The sequence below is a fragment of the Siphateles boraxobius genome, unplaced genomic scaffold (genome assembly GCF_051911475.1).
Source record: "Siphateles boraxobius isolate OS27281-9 unplaced genomic scaffold, OSU_SipBor_1 5, whole genome shotgun sequence".
Taxonomy (NCBI): domain Eukaryota; kingdom Metazoa; phylum Chordata; class Actinopteri; order Cypriniformes; family Leuciscidae; genus Siphateles; species Siphateles boraxobius.
Window position 1 is genome coordinate 17,758,349 of NW_027509141.1, and position 15,930 is coordinate 17,774,278.

Below are 15,930 nucleotides of genomic sequence, written 5' to 3' on the forward strand. Positions count from 1 at the left end.
TAAAGAATCATGCACAATATATTGATACAATATTTGTTATTTTACTGGTAGATTTTTCTGATCATATCAGCTGATATTGTATATTTAAATGTTCATGCTTATTTCCTTTGAATTTAAAGTTAATCTTTAAAAAAACTAATAATTTAACACTATTAAATGTATAATCTTTGGCATATCTAAAATTTTTGTATTGTACAATATAAGGCTGTGAAGCTTAAATTCACTTGTAGCATTTAAAATGAATGATTTTAGTTTATATTATTTTATTTTTAATTTATTAAGACAAATGGTATAACATTTTAATGTTGGCCATGAGATGTAAATAATATTTAATATTACTGCAACCACTTGAAACAAAATCTAGCCTTTTATCTTTCACAATCAATGTGCAATTTGACTTCACATTAGCTTCACTAGCATTTTTTGTAAACATTTGGTAGGCATGTTTGCGAATTTGAACAAATATTAAGTTCATCATATTAACTTTAGATGGCACAGTCTTATAGGTTATTTTCATACAATCTGCAAGCAATCACACCATTACCAAATGGCACAAGCTGATTGGTCTCTGCTTATTCTGCAACCAATTGAGATTACGTGCTCAACATTTAAATATTCAGGTTCATTGTTCATTGTAGGCTAGTCCTGCAGTGCATTATCAGATTTCCTTTGAAATCCTCCACCTTCCCCAACTCCACCTGCCTAGATCTGCAACAAGACATTTATGTATGTCTATTCATGCAGCATCAGTACATCTTCCAACAGAGGTTCTCAACTGTGGCCCTTGAGGTCCACTTTTCCACGAGGCAGAATTTAGCTCTAACCTGTTACTTTCTAGGAATCCTGAAGACCTTGATTAACTTGTTACGGTGTGTTTGATTAGGGTTGAAGCTAAACTCTGCAGGAAAGTGGGGCTGTGTCCGAAAGCTTAAAAATGCTGCCTTTGGAGGATGCATTCCAAGGAATGAAGGTATGCTGATGATACTCAGCTCTATATTTCTTCCAAACCTAACGAAACTCACCAATTCACAAAATTATCGGAATGCATAGTTGATATCAAAAATTGGATGACTAGTAATTTCCTACTACTAAATTCTGAAAAAACAGAGATTCTAATTATTGGACAAAAAACTTCCACACGTAATAACCTAGAATACCGTCTAAAACTTGATGGCTGCTCAGTTAAGTCTTCGTCGTCAGTTAGGAACCTGGGTGTGCTCTTTTATACCAATCTTTCATTTGAAAGACACGTGTCTAGTGTCTGTAAAACCGCATTTTTCCATCTTAAAAATATATCTAAATTACGTCATATGCTCTCATTGACAAATGCGGAACAACTAGTTCATGCGTTCATGACATCAAGGCTAGATTATTGTAATGCTCTACTGGGTGGTTGCCCTGCACGCTTAATAAACAAACTACAGCTGGCCCAAAACACAGCCGCTAGAATTCTTACCAGAACCATGAAGTACGACCATATTAGCCCGGTTCTGTCAACACTGCATTGGCTCCCTATTAAACATAGGATACATTTACATTTATTCATTTAGCTGACGCTTTTATCCAAAGCGACTTACAATTGCTATATTTCAGAGGTCGCACGCCTCTGGAGCAACTAGGGGTTAAGTGTCTTGCTCAGGGACACATTGGTGTCTCGCAGTGGATTCGAATCCGGGTCTCTCACACCAAAGGCATGTGTCTTATCCACTGCGCCATCACCACCCATCATAAATTTTAAAATATTGCTGATTACTTACAAAGCACTAAATGGTTTAGCTCCCCAGTACTTGAGCGAGCTCTTAACGCATTATAGTCCTTCACGTCTATTGCGATCTCAAAACTCCGGCCAGTTGATAATACCTAGAATATATAAATCGACTGCTGGCGGTAGATCCTTTTCCTATTTAGCACCAAAACTTTGGAACAATCTTCCTAACATTGTCCGGGAAGCAGACACAGTCTGTCAGTTCAAAGCTAGACTAAAAACACATCTCTTTGACCTAGCATTCACATAACACTCTATAGACTTCTATAATTCAATATTAGGCTGCTTAGATTAGGTCAGCCGGAACTGGGAACACTTCCCTCAAATCCTGATGTACTCGTTACATCATAAGAAGAATGGCATCTACGCTAATTTTAGTGTCTTTGTTTATCCCGAGGTTTTCCCGCAGCCTGCTGGATCCAGGCCGTTTCCAGATCTGACGAAGGACTTTCGCCTGGACCTGATGACAATGCAGTGCTGAAGTGCCAACTAGCCTCTCCCTATGGGGGATCCCTATATCACTCTACAGATAAAGCGTTGTGGAATTTTTCGGTTCGCGTACCTACCCAAAGTGATAAGATAAAATAAAAATTCTGCATCAAAAACTATAGACAAGTAGTTTGTTTAGGCATGGTTTGTAAGGAATTACAAACCTGCGCACATATATTCAAACGCACATAACTATAGAATCAATTCTTAATGCGCATGTGAACGCCATCAGCGTCTATCACAGGTTCACGTTTAAAGTCTGTTTAGAGAGAACGGTGTCGTCTTAGCGGACCCTAATTTAATAACAAATGATCATTTAGACGGAAGTGAATCAATCAAAACTAACTTTAGCTGGAAAAAACATTTTTCAAGAGCCACTATAAAACCAAACCAATCTCTGTTACCTTAAATTATATGTTTATCTCTGTAAAGCTGCTTTGAAACAATCTACATTGTTAAAAGCGCTATATAAATGAGGATGACTTGACTTGACTATCAAGGCACGTCAGAATCTAATTTTAGCTTCACTTCTAGTCTCCTGAGATACCGTCATCTGATCGATTTTTGAAGGCAGCATAGATGCATCCTTCGCTACTTTTGATATCTCACAATCCTATACTTTCCATTCTGTGATCTCGAGGGCCAGAGTTGTTGAGAACCCCTGTCTTACATGCTCACAGCAGTGTGTCTGTGTATCTATTGGCAATAGCAAGTCCATACTTTTTCTGCAGCAACAGCGTAGAAGATCTAGACCAAACACATTAACATTTCATTAACATGCCAAAACTACTTAGAAACTTGTCATATTGAATTACATTGTGCATAACATTGACCTTCATTAACCTTCTTTATTAACCTTCTGCTCCTAGCCAAAACATCACAAGTGTGACATTAAAAATAGTTAAAAGGTTAGAGTGAATGCTTTACTGGTATATGAAATAAGGTCTAACCAAAAAAAGAAAAGAAAGAAATGTGACATATCTTCGGTACGATGAAGAAAATGTATATAATATAGCTTTACATCATTAATAATCAATAATTAACATGGCGGTATTGACAGTTAAAAAGACTTGTGAATTTGAAATGTGTAATCTGTCATGAGAGGATGCCGTTTTGATGTCGCTCTGTCTGCCTTTAGCTTAGTCTCCTTTTAGAGGTCGCTCAAGAAGCCTGACAATAATTATTTGTAGATCACAACTAGTTTTGCACGGTGACAGACTGAAAAGGAACATTGTTCGAATATTGCACCTCCAATCTGAGAACATGACAGGAAGAGGTATGTAGCCCTACGACTTTAAACACTTTAGAAGCTTTGTCATCACACGGAACACAAATACAGCTACCTTTGTATTTTTATCTGAATTGTGTTGTTGCGTTCCTGGCTGTCGTGCACAGTGCTAATATATACAAAATCTGTTCGACAGGAATCAACAAAGCTGTCTTTGATGGTATTCCACCCACATCCTCATGGCAACTCAAAGCGAGTTCCTTCGCGGAGAATGGAGAGATAACAATTGACATCCAAGGTATTCTCTCCATATTTCCTTCCCTGAAACAGGCAGATAAATGTACAAGCCAAGGAGTAATCCATAAAGGCGTTTAGCATCCATAGCAGACTGATGAATTATCAGATGGTACTTTCATTGTCAATCATGTTACAAAAACAAAAACTCATCTAATACCGTGCACTTGTACTGTACAGTAAAATCGGGGTATTTAATTAACATTTGCCAACATTTGGATTTAATTTTAAAGGTCCGTCTGGAAAACAAACATGACTTTACAGCTTTAAATAAATTTTTTAAATGTTCATATATACATATGTATATAACATTATATTGTATTAACATAGTGAACAGTATAATTAGGGTATTTAATATGTGTTAACTTTTGGATATCATCTAAATACTTTTAAAAGGTCTGTCTAGAGAACAAACATGACTTCATAGCTTTAACAATTTTTTTTTTGTATTTTTTTTTTTTTACATTTTAAAAAGAAAAACAAATGGACAAATATTTTAATATCGGGAATACCGAGGAAGAACATATACCGCATTTTTATGACAATTTACCCATATAAGAGAAATGATGGGCGTAAATGGAACTTGAGCTTGATTTGATGATGTTCAGGCCAGAGAATGCTGACTTGTACTGTACAAATGTAGAACCTTATTTGGATGTGTTCATGAATGCATGTTCAGTGATGCGCCACATAACATAGAGCACTATGGGCTCTCAATAAATAAGACACAATGAAGCAAAGAGAACTGAATGTAATAGTTGCAGAAGGGGGGATAAAGCATACTTTATCCATTTGTCTTTCACGATTCTGGTTTCATCATCAACTTTTTTAAATAATCCACCGTGCCATTGGTAACATACTCTGACATAGCCTACCTGTATTAACTGCTGCAGTCCATCATTATTCTAGATATAAAGCATAAATATATCTGATTGGATAAGTTGCAATCAAATATGTGCACATAAACTATGTTTGATAAACTATGCTAGCTAAAATATGGACAAGTGCAATCACGAACTTTCGACAAACCTGATATCTTTGTAGATATCATCTTCACAAGCCCTTAAGAATAGTAGATGCCTGACAAGCATTGCATGCCCAAATCGCAGATGTGCTGTTTTGGTAAAAGCATTTGAAATTATGCAAGCTACAGCTGTATACATGATTCCTGTTTCTTGTATTCCTCACACCTGTCTGCAACCATTCAGGTGTACGAGAGGTGTTAATTTATTCTTCTAAAACATCTGAGTTGATAGCAAATGAGTGTTTTGTACAGTAACAGCAATGTGAAGCTGAATGCTGTGCAGAGTCCTTATCTGAAGGACTATATCTTAGAATTCTGTGCAGATATTCTGTATATCAACACATAACTTCAAAATATAAACTTTAAATGAGCAAACCAAAAACTTGTGAGCTACAGTATGTGTGAATTATTGAGTCACTTTTCTTAATCTTTTTCCAACTTAGTGTTATCTTGTTCTCATGCTTTTTAAAAGTGAACTATAGGTTAATTTGTTATTTTTTCCAGTGTTAATCTATGCAAGAAAAAGATGGTGCTTTAATACTAATTAGTAACACACTGGTAAGCTTCGCATTTAAATACAATTTCAAATGTTAGGGCTGGTTGAGGTAATATAGGCAGAATATAGGAAAAGTGGGATATTTATGCTTTTATTTCTTGTTTTACCCAATTTTTTTCTTTCTATAGTGTAGTGAAGGTCTTTACTACCTTTCAAAGGTAGTGTTTTAAGGTTGGTAAGATTTTTTTTTTTTTAGGTTATGCTCACCAAGGTTGTATTTATTATCAAAAATACAACAAAAACAGTAATACTGTGAAATATTATTACAATTGAAAATAACTGTTTTCTATTTTAATATATTTTATATTTTTATTTGACGGCAAAGCTGAATTTTCAGTAGCAATTGCTCCAGTCTTAATTGTCACATAATCTTTCAGAAATCATACTCATATCCTGATTTGGTGCTCAGGAATCATTTCTTATTATTATCAATGTTGAAAACAGTTGTGCTGCTTAATATTTTTGTGTAAACCGTTATAACATTTGTTTTTAAAGATTTTTGGTCAAATAGATTCTTTAAAAAAAGTAGAAACCTTAATTTTACTTATATCTTGACTTCTGAACGCACACACACACACGCACGCACGCACGCACGCACGCACGCACACACACACACACACACACACACACTCTACATTAAGTGTAATACAATACAGATACAATCTACCAAATTAAATATGTTCCACATACTTTTTAAGTGTGTAGTCTTTGAGTTAAATAAAAGAAAGGAAAAAGTTTGAGGCCAGCCAAATCATGCTCCCATGTTTATTTTCTATGTTGTTGTTTCCTCCAAAATTGCATTTCCCTGAACAACTTAAACTGCTCTCTAACTGGCTGTTAAACAGTGTGCATTTAATATGCTGTGGACCGAGAACTGGATTTCAAGAATTGCTGTTGCATTACATCTGCTACCCTTGCATTACCCATCTGCTTCTATTAAACACATATCTCCCTCTATCATATTTCCTACCTTAACTCATTATATATACAGTATAATAATCTAAATCTACAGTACATATGTATTTATGTGTTTTACATGTGACTTCGCCCCTACCTTCCCTGCATACGGTTACATTTCTAAGCTGTTTTGAGTGTCAGGTTTATTTTTAATGTTCCAGTGCTCTCTCACTGAAAAGCATTTTCTATATTTAATAAATAGCACACTGCTAGCAACAACACTGACAGATGGGACACGGGCTGACAAGATTTGCAGACATTACATGTTGTAGCATGTGTTTCTATTTCTAAGGCAAGCCTCCACGTTAACCAGGCATGTGTTACCTAATTCCAATTACTTGACAAAACTTGATGATAATAATGTTTGGTCAAGCAACTAATAAATACATTTTAGAAATTATTTTTAATATAATATAATATAATATAATATAATATATATATATATATATATATATATATATATATATATATATATATATATATATATATATATATATATATATATATAATCTCCAAATTAATTGTTGGGCAGGACTTGATTATAATTGGAGATGGATTTGGTGATTAAAAATTGATTTTTGATTTCACATTAACTATAGTTTTAAATTGCCTGTTCTCATCGCCATCTAGTCAACAGAGGGGAGCTGCAAAGGCTTGCATTTCATTTCTTAAGCTGTTCAGAACTTTTCAAGGGTACAATGGAGTCAGGATGAGTTATTGCTGAGAGAAACCACAAACCCTCTCTCTCTTTCTCGCTCGCTAATGGAGGAGCAAAGGAGAACAGCACAGGGGCATATCTAACTGGCTACAGCAGACTGAGTTAACTGGAGGTCAGGAGGCTTTACTCTCACCGTCCACTTCAAAAATGACTCTTGTCACACTACACTCAAACACACCAATCAACATCCATCTACTTTGAGTAAGTGTTGCAGATCACTTGTATACATTGCTGATTGAACATTGCTGATTGGAAAAAGTGCTGATGGCCACCTTTTACAGAACCACCTTAAAGGGACAGTTCACCCTAAAATGAAAAGTAAGCAATCTTTTACTCACCCTATCGTTTTTTCAAAGCTCTACGTCCTTCTTTATTTTTCGGACCACAAAAGAATACATTTTGAAAAATGTCCTGCACACGCTCCTCCATCTAATGGTGATGAATGGCAACCAGACTCAAACTTTACAAAAAGGACACAAAAGTATCACGTAAGGATACAATGAGATGTGTGCTATATATAAAAAGTGTTCAGGAGGCTTATTATATAGGGTATTGCGAGAATGAAACCACATTATTAAGTCAAAATAATGAGCTCGGCTGTTACTTTGTGCGTGTTCCTGAAGGTGATGATACACAGGGCAACTTTTTGAGCAATCTTGCCGAGCAATTGTTGCTTGGGCACTTTCCCATTGAAAATGGGCAATACATTTCTATCTGCATAATTTAGATCTCTCATGGGGTCCTGTGTCTCATCTGGTTGCCTGTTGACCGCAACATTGCCCAGCAACTTTGCCCAAAAAGTTGCCCTGTGTATCATCACCTGAGAGTGCGTGTGAGCCGACATCGGCCTCTCACACATACAATAACTCGCACTGTTGTCATGAAAACCGGAATATTCACCTCATAGAACACAACATAGTTATACCAAAGTCGCTTTAAGACAAGTAATTTCACTCAGTGGCAATCTTTGAAACGCCTCACTGGCATGCAACTGTAGCTCCTATCTCTTTGAATAGGGAAATTCTCCAAGACTGTTCGCCAAGCTTACGATTCAGTTTCATATTTGAAATCACCAATGAAATCTGATAACAAGTGCTCGTATTATGACAAAAAAATGCATTTTTCAGGCTGGACCAAGCTAATGCTCATGCGCAGTCCTAAGCTGGTGTCCCAGAACACCATAGGAACCGGAGCTTCTAACGGCAGCCTCAGTGACGCAATGACTTTACCAATCATCGATTGACTCTTTTCCTTTTTGGGACTTATTCCATCTTATTGTGTGTTGCACTTTCTCTCATTCATAGTAATAAGAGTACATCGTCTTTCTGTATAAAGTCTTTGGCTATATACAACGCATGTCTGACTGTAGCTTCTGTCAGTACCACTGCCTCAGTCTCTTCCATCTCTCTAAGCTCGATTTCAGAGTACTCTGGTTCATACAGATACCGCTGAGCCAGGCCCAGTTCCAGAATCAAATCAATAAGGGGGCTCTAGTAAAGTGCAAATTTAGGCTAACCTACGAGTCCATCAGCAATGTACAGTGAAACATTTAAGATTATTTACAACTCATCAAACAGATAGACTCAGTCTAGACTGATTGGCAGAGAATAAACCGGAAGTTGTTCGAAGCAGACTCAATGAGCGTTTCCTGGCGGATCATCGACACTCCCCCTTCACAACTTTTCTCCCCGATCTCCATGGTGAGGCATTGATATTGTGGAGGAACCCCTATTTGGCTAGCTCCACTGCCTCAAATTATTCTAATGTGAAGGGACTGCATGAACATGGTTTGGAAAATGCCCCGGGTTGAAGAGGCACTCGCGAGCTCTGGTGCGGCGTCTTCCCCGAGGGCTCCGGTCCTGCCCTCTTAGCCGTGCCAGATGTCATCTAGGCTGGTGGGCAAGGCCTACGTGGAAGCAGCTCAGGCTGGTGGAGCCCTATTTACCAGTTTCAGGAGTAAATATATAGGCTATAATCTGTTTACATAGCTTTTTTGAAAATGGCAGATGCTGGTGTTTCGTTTGCGTTTGGCCAATCAGCGCACACTAACGTCACTGTTAGTACCTATAGTGCTGGTTTAGACCCGACTCTGAAGTAGGAGCTAAATTAGTTCTTCTGAAAGGTTCCTATTTCCTGCTGTGCGAACATGGCAAAAAACAGGTACTTCCGCCAATAGTTCTAGGGACTATGAAAACGTTCCTCCGGTGCAAAAGCCCCTTATGGTTCTGCTATGGTTGCAACAGAGAGGCATCTGTGGTCGAACCTCTCGAGGTTAAAGGAGAAATCCTTCCTCCTTGATGCCCCAGTCTCGCCCTCTGGCCCTTGGGCAATGCAGTAGACATGGTAGCTGAGAGGTTCAGAGAGGTGAGGGTTCAATCTGCGATGTTCAAATACTACATCCCTTTTTGAGCCCAGGCTCCTTCAGCCCCCCCAAACTCCTTCTGACTCTGGACCCAGCTCGAGTGCTTGGAGGGAGGGTCAGAAGGCGAGCATGGCGAAGAAAATCTAGGAGGGATCTTAGGGATATCATTATGCCAAGCATGTCTTAAGACCTGAAGCTGTACCGCCCCTCTTAGGTTTCCTGCACCCCCCCAAAAAATACAGTAAAAACAGTAATATTGTGAACTATTATAAAACAACTTTTTTATGTAACAAGTTTTATGCTTTAATATTTATTATGTAATTTAATTTAATGTAATTCATTCCGGTGTAGGATTTTTTAAGGTACTTTGATAAATAAAATACAGTTTTATTAAAATTATTAAAGTCTTTACTGTCACTTTTTATAAATTGAATGCATCCTTGCTGAATAACAGTAAGGATAAATTAATTTCTTTCAATAAAAATCTTTTAAAAAAATCTTACTAAAATGTAAGTGTACTTACTTTTAAAGTGTACATATATGTACAGTATACTGTTTTAGACATTAAACTACTAGAATAATACAGCTGTCATTTTTGGGTATCCGGGTTTTTGAAGATTTGTTTGGTGTATGTCTTGTCTGTGATTTACCTGTAGGAATGCAGCAATGCTGGGTTTGGCAGTTTCATTCGGAGATAGCAGGCCACAATCCTGGACTCAATGAAGCTGGCAACTTTACAAATTTCTTCATAATCAGCATTTAAATGTTCCTCAAACACAGCACCTTTGGAACACAGCTGGGAGAGAGAAAGGAGTGATAAATGAATTGAGATATAGCCTATAACTGAATAAATAAAACCTTGCTTTTCACAGGTAGTTTTTTTCAAAGTGATTTTTTTACAGATTGTATTTGCGAGTAGTGCTACAGGTCATAATCCTTCTTATAAAATAGTTGTTACATTTTCAAATTAAATGTAATACAGATGTTTTAATGAAAGAGAGTCGCATCACTGTCACATTTCAAGAATCTGCTCGATGCACTTCTGTGACCTGAGCTCAGATCATTTAAATGCACAAAGCCAAATACAAATACACAATTTTTTACCTTGAACACTGATTTTTTTAAGTACTGCCAACTCAACAATAAACACATATAGCTTAATTAAAAGCAAAATATTCTATTTACTTTCCACTTTACAATAAAGCATGTATAAATATTCTCATGATGGCCTTTACCTCATTTAACCTCATGTATTGTGCGATGTCAAATCGTATTAATCTCAGTGGAGAAAAATTAAAAAAGAAAGAACACCTGTGACGTTTCAGACTCTGCAGATCCACATAAACGCATTAAGAGTCTGGTAATGTAGGATCCAGGGAACAGCAATAACAGGTCAGAATTATGATTTAAAGAGCCTTTGAGCTCCAACAGTTTGTAAACATTAATTAAAGCTCTGCTCTGTGCCTCATAATATCTTCAATAACCTTTTGTTACGGTGACATAGAGATCAGCCGAGTCAGACGTCATTTAATTCATTATTTTTTCATTTATTTAATTGTGCATCTGTATTTCCCATATTTTTTACATTTATATTAGACCTACCTTTGCTGCCATGTAACACGTAATTAAAGAATTGAATAAATTAATAACAGTATCAAATTTGAATATTGTACTTCCCTGGTCTATTCAACAAGACTAAAACCACAGTGAGAGTACAATGGTATCAGATGGGAATGTTACAGTACTTTGATAAATACCATGGTACTGAATGATTATTTAAATTATCATTGTACTCTCACAGTTATTTCTATTGCTCTGGGTTAGTTTTTAGGCATTTGAACAAGCATCAGATATTAAATTAATGCATTAATCGTCCTGCCTTATTTGCCCTTTGATTGATACCTCAAATCGTGTGTTTTGTTGAAACTAGGTGTGCTATCACTTTTTTTAAGCAATCTTAAGATTATGCTTGCAATCAATTAGAACATCCAAGCAGATCCATATAGCAAACATGAACTCAAACACCTTAGGATCCCCATAACAGTTCATGCGCATTTTCCAGAAATTTCAGTGTGTTAAATGAACATATAAAGGCCCGTAGGTCGGGAAGCCTTTGGTAAAATTTAAATATCGAGTACCTCTAGTGCAGCAGTGAAACGGCTGGCTGCAGTGGCATAATTCTTCAGTTGGTAGTACGAGTTGGCGTCCTGTAAAGCTACATCGAGCCATTTGTCAATTTGAGGCAGAAAGCTGAGATTAGGTCCACTCGGAGGCCCTCCTATTTCAGCCGCTTGACACATTAATTGTGTGGCGGTGCAGGCCAGGGACTTGTGGGTAATGTCCTGTTCGTCACTGAACACTAACTTTGTCTCAGCCTCCATCAGGTCTCTTAGAGAAATGCGAGGGGGTGAAGAAAGGGGGCTTCGTTTATTATTTGCCTCCGCACAGTCGTCCAGCGATCCATCTTTTCTTCGGGTGTCATTCTTCTTGCTCCTCTTTGGGGCACCGCTGTCTGTCCTTTTCTCTTTTCTCTTGTTTTGGCCCTTTTCCTCAGGCTGCTTTGACCGGATGGTGGCAGGCGTCAGGTGTTCTGTGTTCTTGGGGAAAACCGTCTGCTGTAGTCCCTGTAGCCCTGGGCTTCCAGTCGAATTTGCCATGATGTGCCTGAAATAGATTTAAAATTAATGCTATGCTTTTCGTGGCTCAAAATCAGTCAAAGAAGCAATCACAGAAACATTTGGAAATAACAGACACCTGAGGCGCAGGACATCCCATTCATATGGTTACGCCCCATGAATTCAAACAGCCCAGGAAATATGCGTTTTACATCCCAATGAAGGCCTGCTCTTCGCATACAGATAGAGTTCAGACAAGTTCTCAATTCTCCAAGCGGGCTGAAACTTTAATAGATTCGCTGCTATTATTCTTCTGTAAGAGCGCTGCTGTTAGTGTACTGTTAGAGAAGTCACTTAAATAATGTAGTGGGCCGGGGTGCTGATTCACTGCTGCTCTTGAGATGTGCTTAGGAAAAGGTCACTGTGACATATACACCTGTTGGCAATAGGCCGAGCTCCTGCTTTAGGAGTAGACTGCAAATTCTGCCATCTTTATGTACATGTGTTACAGTGTGGGGAGAAAGAGAGTTTTGTTCCTTATAAATACATTTTTCGTACAATAGGCCAAAATAATTTAAGAGATGTGGGCACTAGATAAGGATTCACTGTAACGTTAGTGCCCACTAGGTGGCAATAAATAAGTTTATATAGGATTTTTTTAAACAGTAACTATTGCACCCTAGACTGCTGCCTTGACTGGAGGAAATAAAGATGACTTCAACTACAGTATCTCTGCATTTAAGTAATATATTTCTGTTAAATAATCTTTGATTATGCCAAGTTGCACTTACCTCCTAGTTTTCATAGCGAAATGTGTCCTTTTGAATGCTTGAAGAATCACATTCTAACGCTGACATCACCACACAACTTATGGAACTGTGTTGTCCAATCAGATTAGAGAATCGGGACTAACCGTTATAGAGAGCTACAGTGCCCGCCCACTTTTTTTTAGTTGCTTTGGTTTTGGAAGTATTTTTAGTTTTTTGTTTTAGAGTTTTATAAGCCATGAATCAAACCTACCCGCTATGAGGTGAAAAACACATCACACTCTTTGATTTGAAGCAAAAAAATTGGACAAAAAGACAAAGTTACAAGACGCTTTACGGTTTCACGAGGGAAAGAACTACGATCCCCTGAAGCTAAAGAAATATAGAAATTAAAACGATGGATAAATATAAATCTATTGATTTAAACATGCTGAGTATGTAGAAACAATTTAAACACGCTGCCTGCGTATATGGAAACAATTTATTTTATGTTTAGCCTATTAAAAAAGTTGCATACATTTCATACACACAAAATATTTTAATATTAGCCTACATATAAAAAAAAAGTTATTTTTTAATTGAACAAATTTGAACCTGCATCTATTAATAAAGTGTTTACCTAATAGAGGCGGGTTGACAAAATGTTCTTATCCTTAAACAATTCTCAACTTATATTTATGAACAAATATCGAAGATATTGAGAGCGTGCAGGGGGACTCGATTACCTCATTCACAGTGTTTCGTGGGAGTGGGTGGACACATTTCTTTTGCCATGATTTATTTGTTCGATTTTCTGATTGATGGAATATTTTTTTTATAAGAAGAATCGTGAGTAGTTTTTCTACCAGGAATTTCACTAGTAAACATAAATTGACATTATGTGGGCTGATGGCAAATATCATCAGCTAACAACCTTGTCTACATCACAATTGGTCTGTTTTTTTTAGGTTTATAAGTAATCATTAAAAATCACTTCCTGTGGAGAAAATGAATGGGATTTTTACATCTGGAACCCCACTGTTGCTCTATATAACTCATGATAAATTCTGTGCTTTGATTGGTTGAAATAATTAGCCAAAGGGACAGTCTGTGTAGTGTCAACATTTGAATCAGTTCTTGCCCAAAAACTGATGTTCACACTGTTTAAAATTAAGCTTGCTATTATGATGTGTGAATATGGTTCTCAACTTCAGGCATTTCTCATTACTGATAATGCCTTGAATACAACCCTATCAACGATCACTGACGGCTTGCCAACAGATGCGGAGCGCTGTCTCAAAGGATAGTCTGCCACTGCCAGTTGCTTAAAACGTTGCGTACATTCATTTATATTACAGTCTAAAATATACATTACATGTACAGTATACTAGACAAATATATTGACATATTTAGGGCCTAATAATTTGCTAGCTCCCTACTGCTGTCTTTTCAGTTAATTTCTCTCAGCTACGAAATATGACTTTAGGTTTATAGTTGGATGTGATGTCAAAAGAACAGATACCTTGGTACCACGTACAGCTGTACCGGTTTTACAGGCTTTCGTCTCTTGCGCACTGTCTGATTGATTTCAAATGCTCACATGCTCATTTGTGAGCATTCTCTGTGAAGAGCAATAAAAAAACCACACACTTTTTACCAACTTAAATATTAGTTTACTTTACAAATAGTTACTGTTTGCCTGTCTTTTTTAAGCAATTTTTACTTCTACTTTATTGAAAGAAAGTAATTGAAGGCTACATGCATATTTTTAATTATATTTTTTAATTTGGTTTAATATTTCAATGTTTAATAGTTAAAATAGTTAAAGGAAGTGTAATAGAGCATGTTCTTTTTTATGTACAGTTGTACAGACTTTCAGCTGTTTGCAATGAACAAATCAAACAAAAGTAATTGAAATAGCTCTACACAACAAATGTTTCAAGTGGTCTCACCAAATTAAACTGAAAATGCAACTTTTAATGACTTCTGTAGTCTTATTTAACCCCTTTATTTAAAATGATTCAACCCCCTGAATAGAAACCCTCACAACAGCACAAATCTGCAAAAGAAGTGTTGTCTCAAGCACACCTGATGCAACTAATCAAGGGCTTCATTAGTTGCACCAGGTGTGCTTGAGCTAGAACACATGAAAAATCAGAACTGGCTAGGTTTGTTGAGTGTCACGTTTGACCGCATGTTAGAATTATGGCATAAGTCATAAGAATGGTCCAAAAAGTTTCACCCTTCACAAACAAGGAGCATTATAAAAAAAATAAGCAAAAACACGAAATGTTCCTAGACACACCGTTGGAAGTATAGTTTGCAAGTTCAAAGTTAAAGGAACAGTGGTTATCACTACCTGGACGGGGCTGAAAAATGAAGCTATCAATGGCTGCAACCAGATTTATGAGAAGGCAGGCCCACTACAGACCCTTTTTGGTCCTATGGATCAGTGGTATGTCTGGAGGATGAAGAATGAAGCATATGCTGAAAAGAACACTCTGCCTACAGTTACGCATGATGGGGCTCGGTGATGCTCTGGGTCTGCTTTGCATCCTCTGGCACTGGAAACCTGCAGCGTGTGGAAGGCATGATGAATTTATTGAAGGATCAGGCAATCCTAGAAAATGCCGTCAGTGAGGAAGCTGAAGCTTCCAACAGGACAATGATCCCAAGCATACCTTAAATTCCACCAAGGCTTGGTTGCAGAAGAAGTCCTGGAAGATCCTACCCTGTCAGGACATCATCACAGTCACCTGACTTGAACCCAGTAGAAAATCTCTGGTGGGATTTAAAGGTGCTGTATGTAACTTTTTCACTCTAAAAGCATTAAAATACCATAATGTGTTTGCATATATTGAGGAAACATGCTAAGTTCACATACTCGTTTCTCTGAAAAACACTTCTAAAGCCAGTTATTTTACTTTGAAATGTTTCCAGGCTGGAATGTTTGTTATTGTTTTGGTCTGTGATACTGCACGTTGCCAATTTGCCAATTTTCATGGTCCATTGCGCTCGTTCCTTTTGCGTGTGCTCAAACTGGCAACCATGTGAGCGCCATCCAGTCTAAGGAGCAGTTGGTGGGAGAAACAACGATCTCTGATATTTTTAATTCGACTGCAGTAACTATTTTGACCACTAGTTGTCATTCTCACATACTGCACCTTTAGAGATGG

At 37.3% G+C, this 15,930-nt stretch overlaps 1 protein-coding gene across 1 annotated transcript in view; it reads right to left on the reverse strand.

The window, feature by feature from the left end:
- LOC143711389 (spermatogenesis-associated protein 16-like) overlaps positions 1-12,050 on the reverse strand; it is a 67,469-nt gene extending 55,419 nt beyond the window's left edge. Inside the window, exons 1-2 of the mRNA XM_077202840.1 lie at positions 11,532-12,050; positions 10,044-10,189 (exon numbers count right to left, since the gene is read on the reverse strand). Of these exons, the coding sequence (XP_077058955.1) occupies positions 10,044-10,189; positions 11,532-12,050 (665 nt within the window). The remainder of the gene's footprint in view (positions 1-10,043; positions 10,190-11,531) is intronic.
- Positions 12,051-15,930: the final 3,880 nt, after the last annotated feature.